This window comes from Esox lucius, chromosome 9 (assembly GCF_011004845.1).
Source record: "Esox lucius isolate fEsoLuc1 chromosome 9, fEsoLuc1.pri, whole genome shotgun sequence".
NCBI lineage: Eukaryota > Metazoa > Chordata > Actinopteri > Esociformes > Esocidae > Esox > Esox lucius.
In genome coordinates, this window is record NC_047577.1 from 10,630,220 (window position 1) to 10,642,669 (window position 12,450).

Genomic DNA, 12,450 nt, shown 5'->3' on the forward strand with positions numbered 1-12,450 from the left:
GTGGCATATCAAGATGCTGATTAGACTGCATGATTATTGCACAGGTGTGCCTTAGGCTGGCCACAGTAAAAGGCCACTCTAAAATGTACGCTGGATACCTGTGTTTATTTAACTTGTCTAGTGTGTGTATTAGTCAGGTATCTGGGATCTATTATCATCAGTCTGGATAGAATAATTTAATGGAAAGTTCTGTTGTCATTATATTTATTTACCTTTCTGTCTTATACAGTAGGTCATTTTCTGCCAGTGAGTCATAATAAAACAGAATTAAGATGCTTATTATAAACAGCAAATGAGCAAAAGTAAGCCTACTTAATCAACCAAAGAAATTAAACATTTAAAACATGTGGATTCCTTTTTGAGGCACTTTTGCATTGATGTCACCTTCGATAAAGATTACTCGAAAAATGTTGTTTTTATATGTTTATTGCAAAAAAGGGTGAGCACTATGAAGTATGTTGGACATTTCTACTTGGATTACAAACAGTGAATGGACAGAGGTAAACAATATATATGTCAGGTAAAGTATACTTGTGTCAAAAGCTAAAAGAAAAAAAACAATTGAACGTTTTAATCATTTTTACACAGTGTCTGAGAGAAAGAACCCAGATCAAACCAATTCTGATGAGACAAAAACAGCTTCCATTAATGTCAATGTTATTGCTTATAAAATCTTTTCTTTACACATTTGGTCCATATAACAAATATGAAAAATAAAAGGGTTAAAGACGTATTGTTCTGTTTGGTTCTAGGTCATTTCCCTGATTTTATAACAATACAAAACTTAAAAACATATATGATACAGACACTTGTACAATTCTAAACCCCAAAACTTGAACTCTGTGGAAAACTTTGTTTTCACGATAGAAAGAACATGGCAACAGTGAAATGAAACATAAATGAACATTGAGGGACGACTAGCTGGAATGGAGCGATTCAATTGAAAACATGTGTGGGTCCCTTGGCTCATAACTTAAAGGTATTGCTCTGTGGTTGGGCTGTGGTGGGCTCCTATCGACACATCGTATTTCGAACTATGTCGAATGTTGGCAGAGAAATAGGGTCCAAATTACTGTGTTCTGCACGCAGTGGTCCCAAAGCTATCCACAGAGGGTGAAGAAGACTTATATGACTCATGAGACCACAGACAAACTGGTTAAATGCATATGATGTGGTACTTCAGAAGTGCTCCAGGAGGAGCTTAATTCAGCTGGTGGGACAGGATCCACAGAAGGTTGGAAACCAGTGTTCTGGAGAATTTGTAGTCCAGTGCATTTTGGGATATTCACTGAGCGGTAATGATTAAGATGCTCAGCCAAATAACTAACTTAGCCATAGAAACAAAATGGTATGTAATTACCCAAATATCAAAATAAAAGTTGGTTTTAAATGAACCCATGTTGGATTACCATTCGGTATAGCAATTCGGATACAAACGTTTACATTCTAATTTATTTCATTTGCCAGTCGGGAAAAAGTTCAGTAATGATTTAGCCCCAAGGACTGGACGAATCAATACAATCCTTGCGATACGGATTTAATAAACCTCCTTTTTCAGTAGTCTTCTTTAATCATAGCTGTCTTGATAATATAATGAAACATTTTACAAATTGCAATTCAATTCATTTTAATATTTTCCTGTTGAGAAACATATATAGAAAGTTGGATTAACATAAATGTTTGTGCTTTTGTTATGTTTTGGTAAAACACCAAGGGAATAATGTGTTGAATTAAAAAATACGTAGAATATACAGTAATACTGTTAATTGGATACATTACTCTGGTAATGCATTGATCTAGTACTGTCTACATGTCATTATCTTAGATTACATATATGTATATAACAATTACAATAACCATAACATTAAAAACGCATTTTTAAAAGACACATCTGGTATTTAAAGTGGCTCTATATTCAAAGTAGAATGACTACATTTTGCCATGAGCTTGGCAATATTCAGTTGAAATGAGATAGTCAATCCTTTAGCATTGAAACCGATATTTCATGTAGCTGTATAATTGCTTTAAAACCCTGCCTGAGCATAGGTGTTGTATATAAATATGGAATTGCGTTCCTTTACATATTTGATAGATGTAATGAGGGTATGACCATAATAAAAAATAACAGATTCAACTCATGAATCATCCAAATATAAAAAGTAAAATACACTTCACTGTTGGCTCCTCTATTTGGTTAGTTCATTCTCTTCATCTGTCTTTAATTCGGGATTTGGTGCCTGTATACTGATTCAGTGCCCATACACTGGAGCAACAGAACACATTACATTCACATAAACTGTTTCAAAGCAGCACTGATATGTATTTTTTTTTAATCCCTGTTTTGCATCACAATCTTTCTTATACATCGTTCTTTACAACACTGGCACTTGGTGAGATGCTTCAAGCCTGACTGTCCTTTTGCACTCCTTTTCGTTAGATCACTCTATTACAGCACATTCCCATGTGCTTTATAACTGTACTAAAGGCATCATCTGATTTCGCTGTGAATAAATACCACACGTATCCCTCATGAAATACAAGTGATTGGGTGCGCAGCCTCCCCCTGGCTGGATTGATTTAATCAGATTCAAAGAGGAGATACGTGTCTGTTCAAACTAATGGCTTCTGGTCCCTTGAGTTGAGGCATTTTAATCAGTAGACGTCCCTTTGCGAGTATCTCCATTGTCTTGCTTAGACTGGAAGTTATCCGTCACATAAGATCTAGGATCAGATTTCCCTTTACTTGAATCATAACCAGAGCCATTAGGGAGTTGAAACGGTGTCAGAGGTTTGGGGCGTCTATCTAGTTCCTCGTTGTCAGCTTTAGATCAGCTCTGATTGGTTGCCCCAATGATGAGTCACCCCATAAGTCTACTCATTCCTGTTCCTATCTCATGAACCTGAGTCAGAGCCCGCCCCTGGGGTTTCCCACAAGCCTTTGCTCAGCCTATTTAACGTGGCCAGCCGGGAATAAAATCTTGAAATGTCCCTATTACCTATTCTAAAAGTTGGAGAATACTTTATATACACGCACGCACACACACACAAACACACACATTGAGTTTAGACTTATAGACACATTCACACACATACAAACATATTGTACACACACACACAAACACGCGCGCACACACACACGCACGCATGCGCGCGTCATTTAGCAGATGCCCTTATCCAGAGTGACACTTTAAAAAAGCATAGTGAATAAAGCAAAAATACATTCACTTGTGCTCACACACTCTTCACACAGACTCGCACATTCCGATATAACTAGGCTTAATTGCACTCAGTGCTAACGACGTGAGGAGAGGTGTTTGCGGCGTGGGTGGGTCAGTGGCAGTGACGCGGCTTGCACCAGGAAGGCATCACAGTCTGTCTGGCGGTGAAGTGCTTGATCTGCGAGTGTTCCGGAGCATTCCGGAGGGTTCCAGAGTGTCCTGGAGCAGAGACTTGTGGCTACAGCATGTGGAGTTCCATATCTGTATAGTAGAGGAGGTTTGGGGTGCAGATGGCCTGGGATTGGGGCACTGCAGGCCTGAGAGGGCGGTGTGGAGGAGCCCCTTTACTGAGCACGCCTTCGGGACTTCTTTACCCTGGAGAGACAGGGGAGGAGGCTTAGATCTGGGTGTTTTCATGTGTTATCCTATATGTTATAATATGATGGATGTAGAGGTACACAGTCATTTATTTATTTGCAGTAAGCCAGTTCACTAATACACGTCATTATCCTGTTGTCTGGATGAACCAGGATTTTGAAACGTGTAACACTTGACTTTTTGGAAAGCTGTTTAAGACCCAGACTTTTTTTAACTACGCCACATTAGGGGCTGAGCGTCTACAAATGTAAATTCAGGATCTTTACCACAGTTATTTTTAAGAGGAAAACAATTGAACGTGATGTTGATGTAATGATTAACAGACGCTGTTTGTGTGATGTTTTTATGAGCAATGAACATTTCACCCACACTTCCACAGCAGACTGGTAAGTCCAGGCGTTTTTTATAAATACGGAAAACAACATCAATTAAAAGTAATTTCCAATGTTCAGACAAGATTACAATAGACTAAACATCATTCAATCCTATCGCATCCCTGATTTCCAAGAGAAATGATTAATTCTGCTTTTCTGGAATAGCATCTGGAATTTTCCAGATGCTATGCTTAAATTATCAGAGGGATTGCAAAACCCTTCGTTCCCAGTCTTGCATTTTATCTGAGTCGCCATCTGAATAGCATTTATGCAGATTTCTTTGTGTGTGTGTGTGTGTGTGTGTGTCTGTGTGTGTGTATGTGTGTGTGTGCACGCACACGTACTTGTTAATGGCATTTTTCAGATAGGTCTGCAGCCATTTGGTCTCTGGGTTGATGCACACCTCCCTGTTGTTCTTCAGCTTGGCACTGTGACCCAGGCAGGTATATATGAGAGAGGGAGGGGGGGATGGATGGGCGGGCGGGGAGAAAGAGAAGGAATGAGACAGGGATTCATTTCAGTGCTCGACAAGCATCCTCCCTCTCATCTGATATGAGAATAGAATGACCCCCCCCGACAAAAAAAGAAACAAAGAAGTACAGTCTCGTAAATCTCTCTCCCTCAGCCAAACGTCTGGACGTAGCGTCTTGTTAAATGTTTTTGATAACTCCGTGGTCGCTCCTCAGTCCGTCCATAGAATAGCATGTCTCGTACAATAAGAGCGCATTGATTTGTGAGCTTCATTTTGTTTACTGATTGCCATGTAATGTATTTTTTTTTCTTAAAAAGAAAAGAGTAAATTTAGCTTTTTTTTTTTTTTTAAGGCATTAGTTCATCTAGGTCATCTAAAAACTACATTGCAAAAGCCAATCCAGTTGGTGATTTCTCCTCATTCAGGATCGTCCGTCCCTGTTAAGGACTGTCCTGATTTAGCCAAATCATCACATTCAGTAAAAATTAGGCTGCAGAATCAACAGTGCCTTAAAAACGAATAGTCATCAAGTGTTTAGTTTACCAGACGTATTTGAACAGGTATTGAGGAGCAAATACAATCAGGGTAGAATAAACGCTTATTTAAACCTTTAACCATAATATGGCATTCTATTTTAACCCACAACCCACGCTTGTAAGAATCACAAAGCGTCAAATTACATGAGATCCCCCACGCGTTCCCTCTGCTTTTACTCCAAGGCGGCTGTCATCAAGAAGTGGCAGAATGGCCACACTGCTCCCTTTGTGAAGCCTGTGGCACTAAAAAGTTAGGATGTTTTGATGCTAGGGAATTTGGCTTCTGATTTACAGACCTGGGTGTGTTTAAGAGAGTGTTTCCCTTCTGAGGGGCAGTGTGTTGATAGGGGGTTGACCGCAGTGTTCACTTGAGTGAGGGGGATTTGTTCAGGGATCGGACACCTTTGGGGAGTGTTTTTGATCTACATGCTTTAGGGGGGAAATAATGGGTTGTGTGTGTGTGTGTGTGTGTGTGTGGGTGTGTGCGTGTGCACGCAGGCCTTCTACTCTACTATGTCTCCTTCTCCAAACATATGGAACTCACACCAAAGTGCCAAAAGGTCGTGTTTGAGAGTAAACAACCCCCCCCCCTCTCAACAACTCTCTACCTCCCCTCCCTCCCTCAACAACTCTCTCCTTGCTTCCTTCTCTCCCTCTCCATCTTCCTCCTTCTCATCCTCACACAACCTCGCAAATGAAAGACATTCAAACACATTCCTCTGCACCTAAAATCCTTTATCACCCCTTCACCGCTTTTTGATTCAATTTGCCCTCCCCCAATCCCTTCACCCACCAACCCCCCCTTACCAACCAAATGGCCCACCAACCATTACGAGCCTCATAACATGAAAGAACAGCCCAAGCGCATCAACCGCCTTTAAAAAAGATCACCCCAAACCAACATCCAAATGGGTTGGATAAACAGAACCTGGTAACTGGATTCCCTGTTTGTTTATCCCTCCAGGCTAACCCAACTTCCCACTTTCCTCATCCCGCCATCCTTTGCCCGTTGATATAATTAGCGAGGGCTAACTCCTTTGTCTGTTTAGTTTTGATGCGTCCGCTGGTTTAAGTCTTACAGTGTGCGTTCGTGTGTGTGTGTGTGTTGAGTGTCTAGTCCTGATTGAGTTGGCCGGTATTCGGGGGTCTGGGGTCTTCTAACCCAGTGGGCAGTAATTACTTCACAGCATGCTAATACCAACAAGCAGGGTGTAGCGTTACCCCCATTGTCTTTCATCTGGGGGCGGCCGAGATGCTATCAGCACGCCACCCCCTTTCTCTCCCGCCACTCCTTCCTAAATAACTGTCGACAGTTTCGGCGGAGCAAAGGAGCAGGGAACATTAGGTAGTGTGTGTCTGTGTGTGTGTGTGTGTGTGTGGGAGAGAGACTCTCTCTCAACTTTATGGGGTTCTGGAGGGAAAAAAGACTAGACTTATAGGTCTTGATCAGATTTGTTTCGCCACTGACCTTTTGCCATGAGCGAACCCCTTAACGCCACCCCCCCCTTCCCATCCACCCCTGGTCTCACCCCCCACCCCCATCCACCCCTGGTCTCACCCCCTCAGGCCTCTTTGGCTTTTTAGCTTTCACCTCCTAGGTTACAAATAGGCCAGGCATTTTGGCTTAATGTGTTCCAGGCCATTTAAGTTAGATTTGATGTCGGTGGCCGGTGAGTGAGGGGAATGATACGAGAGGAGGACGAATCAGCTGCAACATAAAGGTAATTACTTTGACCCCTAATGATCGCGTCCTCAGCAAAATAAAAATCACCCCCCAAGCAGAAGACAGAACTCCTTCCTCTCCTCTCTCTAGTGGCCCTGTTTCTTTCTGTTCCAATCTAACCACGTGCCTGTGCATTTTCAGGAGAGCTAAAGTAACCACATCTCTCTCTCCTCCAATTACAATCACTTAAACCTATATAGAAACAGACAAAAGCTTAGCACAGCGCAACGGAAATCACAGTAGTGTACGGTTTCGAAACACGGCGTCCGACATGGCTGAACCAGGCTCTTCCCAACCTGTTTAGGCCTGGTAGCTAACCATGGCTGGACAGCCACAACAGAAGTGGAGTTGGGATAGCGGAGTCGAACCTTACTTCACTACCACGTTCATAAGGTCCTCGTCTGTCCGGCTTCATGTGAGTCAGTGCCGCGCTGCTGTATTATTTCAGCGGCGGCGCAGGGGAGTAACTTGGGTGGAAGTGTTTTGCCCCAGTCGGCCCCATGACAAACACCTGATTCAACAAACCGCCGGCGCTGACGACGACTTGACAAGTTGGATCAGGTGCTTTAGCGATGGCCGCGGGAACCCCGTCCAGCTCGCTTCCCCTACAGCTGCCCAAGGACCTCTGCCCCCCCCCCCCACCCCGTTCCACCGCAACACACCTGGACCTGTGCCCGCTTGTGGCAGGATGTCAGACATCCACACTGAAGGGTGGCAGTGACCTGCTGCTACTCACATGACTTGGAAGGGGCAGTTGGGCGTGTGGAGGAACTTGAGCTCCCTGATGCTCCTCTGCGGGACGGTGTTCAGGGTTGAGCGACACCAGCACCTCTCCACCAGGCTAATGGGCTTGGCTGGAAACAGAACACATGCACACAGCTAGTGGACAGGGCGGATACACGGGCAGCACGGACGACAGCCTAAATCCATGGCTTTGATGATGGAGACTCGACACGTTGGGTTTGAGGAACTCACACAGCAGGTCAGGAGAATTAGGGTTGAGGTTAGAAAGCTGGCAGTGTGAAATGTTACATACTTTTTTTTTCCTGTCTGACATTAGCATTGTTTTGACTAGACGTGATTCAAATATACAACAGAATGAAATGTAACAACACCTTCTGATCCGATCAGAGGTCAATGGGATCAACGCAATTTAACAAGAATTTCCTGTAACAACTTGACAGCCCATTTTACTTGTGTTCTCACCAAACACGATGGTTGTACCCTCAGGACTGGACCACGTCACCTGTGTCTGTTTTTGGATGCTACATTTACACACTCCAGTATTTCTGGAATAATAAGTGTCTAACTTACAGCTGTCTTGCTTAACATAACAAATAATTTTAGATGGAAAGTTGCAACAAACATGTGTTTGTAGCACTTGCACTAATAGAATGGGTTGTACAAATTCAAATGTAATTTTATAATTTCTGTAATAATTTTTTTTTATAAAAGTTTTTTGTTTTTAAATAAAACGCTGTTTGCAGTTAAAACCGCATATTTCCATGACTTCAACTCAAATAATCCACCAATAAAAACCAACAACATTTTAACCCAAAATACAGCTCTACCAAATTAAGAGACCACTGTACCTTTTTCTTTCCTTTCCAAAAAAGTCAAAAAGGAAGGTTTTGAGTGAGGAACAGAAGGGTTCAAATGAATAGAAATTGAACGTTTCTGTTCCTCACTCAAAACTTTCCTTTTCAACTTTTTGGAGTTTTTTTCCAGAGCTGTAGATGTTCAGCCTACTGTACATAACACTGAAATTCCCTGAGAAATTTGAAATGTACCTGCCTTTAGTCCTAATAGCAAGGCAATTAAAAAGAGATTAGTCAACCACACACACACTTGCATAGATGCACACCATGCAGCGTTCCTTGTCCCCAAATTGTAATACTGCCTTTTCACTGTGTGAATATTCAAGGTTCAGCTCTCTAACCCATAAGGGCCCTTGTACTTCTTTGTGAACTGGGACACTGAATATTCCTCGCCATCTCAAAGCTCTAGGAGCACTCCAAAGCTTACGTTCTAATCAAAAGACTCCCTGTGAGTAATCAGTTGAATAACATTCTTAGAATGATTGCATATCACCCCTGGTTCCTCTAAATGGGCTTTTAGAAGGAAATATTCTTATTTGAAGGGCTTTCAGACTGGATTCCATATCAACAATTTCCCAAAATAATTAAAACATTTCAAATCAAATGTATGCTGTGTGAAATTACTTGATAATCCATTTCCCAAACATTATTTCTTTCATTTATTTCTAAAACGGGAAGATGGCAATTGGCTGAACATGTTTTGATGGCTTTCATTTATTCCTTTGTTTGCTTTTAGACACATCTACATTAAAATTCATTGAATTTGTCAAGTAGAACAATTAAATACTTAATCTAAACTTCTGTTGACTTTTGGATTAAGCTGTTCTCAACATTAATACATTACAAAGCAAACATTATCGGGCGAGAGAATTCAGAGTCTGGTGTTGGACTGACGATAGCAGATGCTCTCTTGTGTTATGCTAAGCTTGTTGTTACTAAACCAGCCAGGTCTCCCTGATTGCATATTAAAGCCTATCAGATGTGTGTGTGTGTGGGGAGGAGGGGGTCTCATGTGTGTATTTGTCTTTTTACTTGCTTTCTTTTAATTAGTTTCAAATTAGGGGATAAACAATGCGGCTCAGTGCTGGTGATAGGAGCTAGGTGAGCTGGACGCTGCATGTTGGATGCTCACTTTTGGTGTGCCGCTGCTGTAAGCTGGATACGTAATGATGATCCAGTGTTAGCATCATAAAGAGTGGGATAATGTGGAGGGTCTTTACTGGGGAATTAGCACAGGGGCTGAAGGCAGGCTGTTGGCCATTTGGCACTGGGTCCCTGGCCACGATACTCTTTTTTGGTAAAATAGCCAAGATTATTCCTAATGTTTGTCAAAGTATGAAAGTGGTTGAAATATTTGTGATAAGGGCAGAACAATTCTTCAGTTAAAGTCTATGTGGATTACAGATGTCAGTGAAGACATCTAGGAATATAGGAATTCATTAAGGCAAAAAATAACCTGCTAAAAAATGACCAGTACATTTGTTTTTTTGTAATTAATCAACAACCGCATATAAAAAAAAAAATACAAATCCCAACCAGCTTGACCACCTTTCCATCAAATCACAATTACAGATGATGAATTTCAACAAAGTCTGTCAAACATCAAAGGAACCGAAATGTTCTTAACAACCAAAAAGTTGTCTATTTCACTTTCTCTCTCTCAGCAACACCAACCAAAACATCTCAAGGCATTCATTCAAGTCACTCAAAGAATATCGACCCAATCGAGACATCCTCCGCAAAACAACCAAACTCCCCCATGTAGCGCATGCATCCTCCAAATGCCCCCAAAATAACAGCGAGAGACATTGACAAAAGTGCACTGTCGTAGTGGCATGACGTATTCATCAACCTAAGACAACTCACCTGTAGAGAGGGGCACATCCATGGCAACGGACAGCAGGGTCAATACAGTCAGCACTTTGACATCCATGGTGGTCTTCATGTATCGGAGGGCGTCACAAGAGAGCCAGGGGTTTCTGACAGCCAGTATCCAACAGGGCTGAGAGTAGAATGAGTGTCAGCTCCTCTCAGGACACGGTTAAATTAGAGCGCAGGGGGCTGAGGGTGGAGAGATGGGAAGGAGGGAGAGACTCCCACTTTCTCAGGAGGTGGGGGGGGGGGGGAGGGGTGGGTCCACACCGGCAAGGCAGACTTCCTCGATTGTGAATGTGTTGGCTGAGAATCAAGGGGAACGTCCCATTGGGGATACTCACTCTCGATTGCTTATTCGTTCTCTCTCTTTTCCTCTGTTCTCAGTTCTGTCTATTTGATTTTCCTTTTCTCACAATCATCGTCAATAACGAATGTTAAGAAAATAAAAATACATTTTGATATTGTAAGTAAACCTTACATACAGCAAAATTGAGTACAGTGTAACAATGTGCAGATATTAAAAAGGATGAATTAATAAAGAGATAAATATTGATTATTTTTACATTGTTGTTTGCGCCCCATTCTTTGCATCTTTGACAAAGAATCAATGTGCTGTGATTGCACTTTGCAATATTTCACATGTAGGGATTTATCAATATTTGATTTGTTTTCAGATTCTTGCAGGGTCTGTATGACATGCCGACAGGAGACTAAAAAGTGCAGCTCCGTTTCCAGCTCATTTTGTGGGTAGTGTGCACGTACCATATTGAAGCATGGCCATGCACACTGAGTCCACAGTCAATACACTTCTTAGTTTTGGGTAAGTCCCAGTTGTAAGGTATTCCGACACTGTGCAATATATCTGTGTTTCTCTTCTTCCTCTTCTGTGTCTCTCCACTGTCATCTCCTCTTCTTCTTCACCCCTTCTCTCCAGGGCTGTCGGCTGTACATTTGATGAGATAGAGACTCCCTGGTGCTAGCCCAATATTGTTCCTGGTTCAGCTGACTGATATGTTATTGTTTACAGGGACGCTGCCTGCTCTGATTCCTTCTCTGCTTTCTGTCTTCATTATCTCCCAATCTCTCTCTGACCATCTACATATTCATCACTCTCTGACCCTGTATATAGTGATCTCTCTCTGAACCTCTACATATTCATCTCTCTCTGATCCTCTCTCTCTCTCTGATCCTCTATATATTCATCACTCTCTGACCCTCTATATATTCATCACTCTCTGACCCTCTATATATTCAAACTTTCCTTTTCAACTTTTTTGGAAAGGAAAGAAAAAGGTGCAGTGGTCTCTTAATTCTTTCCATAGTTTTATTTCTTAAGACGTTTTTCAAAGGGACCAAATATGAACATTTACAAATTAAATACCAATGGAGTGAGAGGCCATTAGAGAGACACAGTAACAACTGAATTTAGGCACTAACAGGTGTGTGGCCAGTTAGAAATAAACTGCTTAGTTACAGATGTGTTCTGTACTCAGTTCTCCAAGCAATAATCTGTAAACTTCTGATAGAACAAACTTTCCACCAGGACTTTCAACTCAGTCGGGAAAAAGTGTACTTAATAACAATAAAGGATCTAACTGCCACAAATGTAGTGTGTATGTGTGTGTGTGTGTGTGTGTATGCATGTATGTGAGCATATTTCTGAATATCCTCTTATTACCACACTGTAAGCAAAAAAGTGGATCTTGCGAGAGCCAGATGTGTAGTCTGGACGGTGATCAGTGAGAGGTTGTACCAGAGTGACTTGAAGTGAAACAATAGTGAGGATTGTATTCAGTCTGTTTTACCAGGATATATTGACTTGGCCGCCATGCAGTAAAACAGTAGATAATGAAGGTAAAAGCAGCGTTCCCTCAGTTCACTGGCTCCTCCACAAGGCAAGCGTTCCCTCAGTTCACTGGCCCCTCCACAAGGCAGCGTTCCCTCAGTTTACTGGCCCCTCCACAAGGCAGCGTTCCCTCAGTTTACTGGCCCCTCCACAAGGCAGCGTTCCCTCAGTTTACTGGCCCCTCCACAAGGCAGCGTTCCCTCAGTTTACTGGCCCCTCCACAAGGCAGCGTTCCCTCAGTTTACTGGCCCCTCCACAAGGCAAGCGTTCCCTCAGTTTACTGGCCCCTCCACAAGGCAGCATGCTGGGAGTGGAAGCCGGTCGGAGGCCTTAAGCAGCGTTATAAAGCTGACATGTTCGTTCCTCCAGTCTTATGGTTAATACAGACATCACCTACATTAGGATCAAACCAGTGGGAGAAAAACTATAG

General features: G+C 42.2%; 1 protein-coding gene across 1 annotated transcript; it reads right to left on the reverse strand.

Annotated features, from left to right (window-relative positions):
• Positions 1 to 3,107: 3,107 nt before the first annotated feature.
• Positions 3,108 to 10,324, reverse strand: cxcl12b (chemokine (C-X-C motif) ligand 12b (stromal cell-derived factor 1)). The gene is made up of 4 exons (XM_010872749.4): positions 10,166 to 10,324; positions 7,438 to 7,555; positions 4,315 to 4,398; positions 3,108 to 3,593 (listed from the first exon to the last, which is right to left on the reverse strand). The coding sequence occupies exons 1-4, from the start codon at positions 10,242 to 10,244 to the stop codon at positions 3,563 to 3,565; spliced, it is 312 nt and encodes a 103-aa protein (XP_010871051.1). The 5' UTR covers positions 10,245 to 10,324; the 3' UTR covers positions 3,108 to 3,562.
• Positions 10,325 to 12,450: the final 2,126 nt, after the last annotated feature.

Coding starts and splice junctions, on each gene's coding strand:
- cxcl12b (XM_010872749.4), bottom strand. CDS start 10,244: ATGAAGACCACCATGGATGTCAAAGTGCTGACTGTATTGACCCTGCTG. Junction 4,399..7,437: donor AACTGCCCCTTCCAAGTCAT/GTGAGTAGCAGC, acceptor CCTGGGTCACAG/TGCCAAGCTGAAGAACAACA. Junction 3,594..4,314: donor CTGAAAAATGCCATTAACAA/GTACGTGTGCGT, acceptor CTGTCTCTCCAG/GGTAAAGAAGTCCCGAAGGC.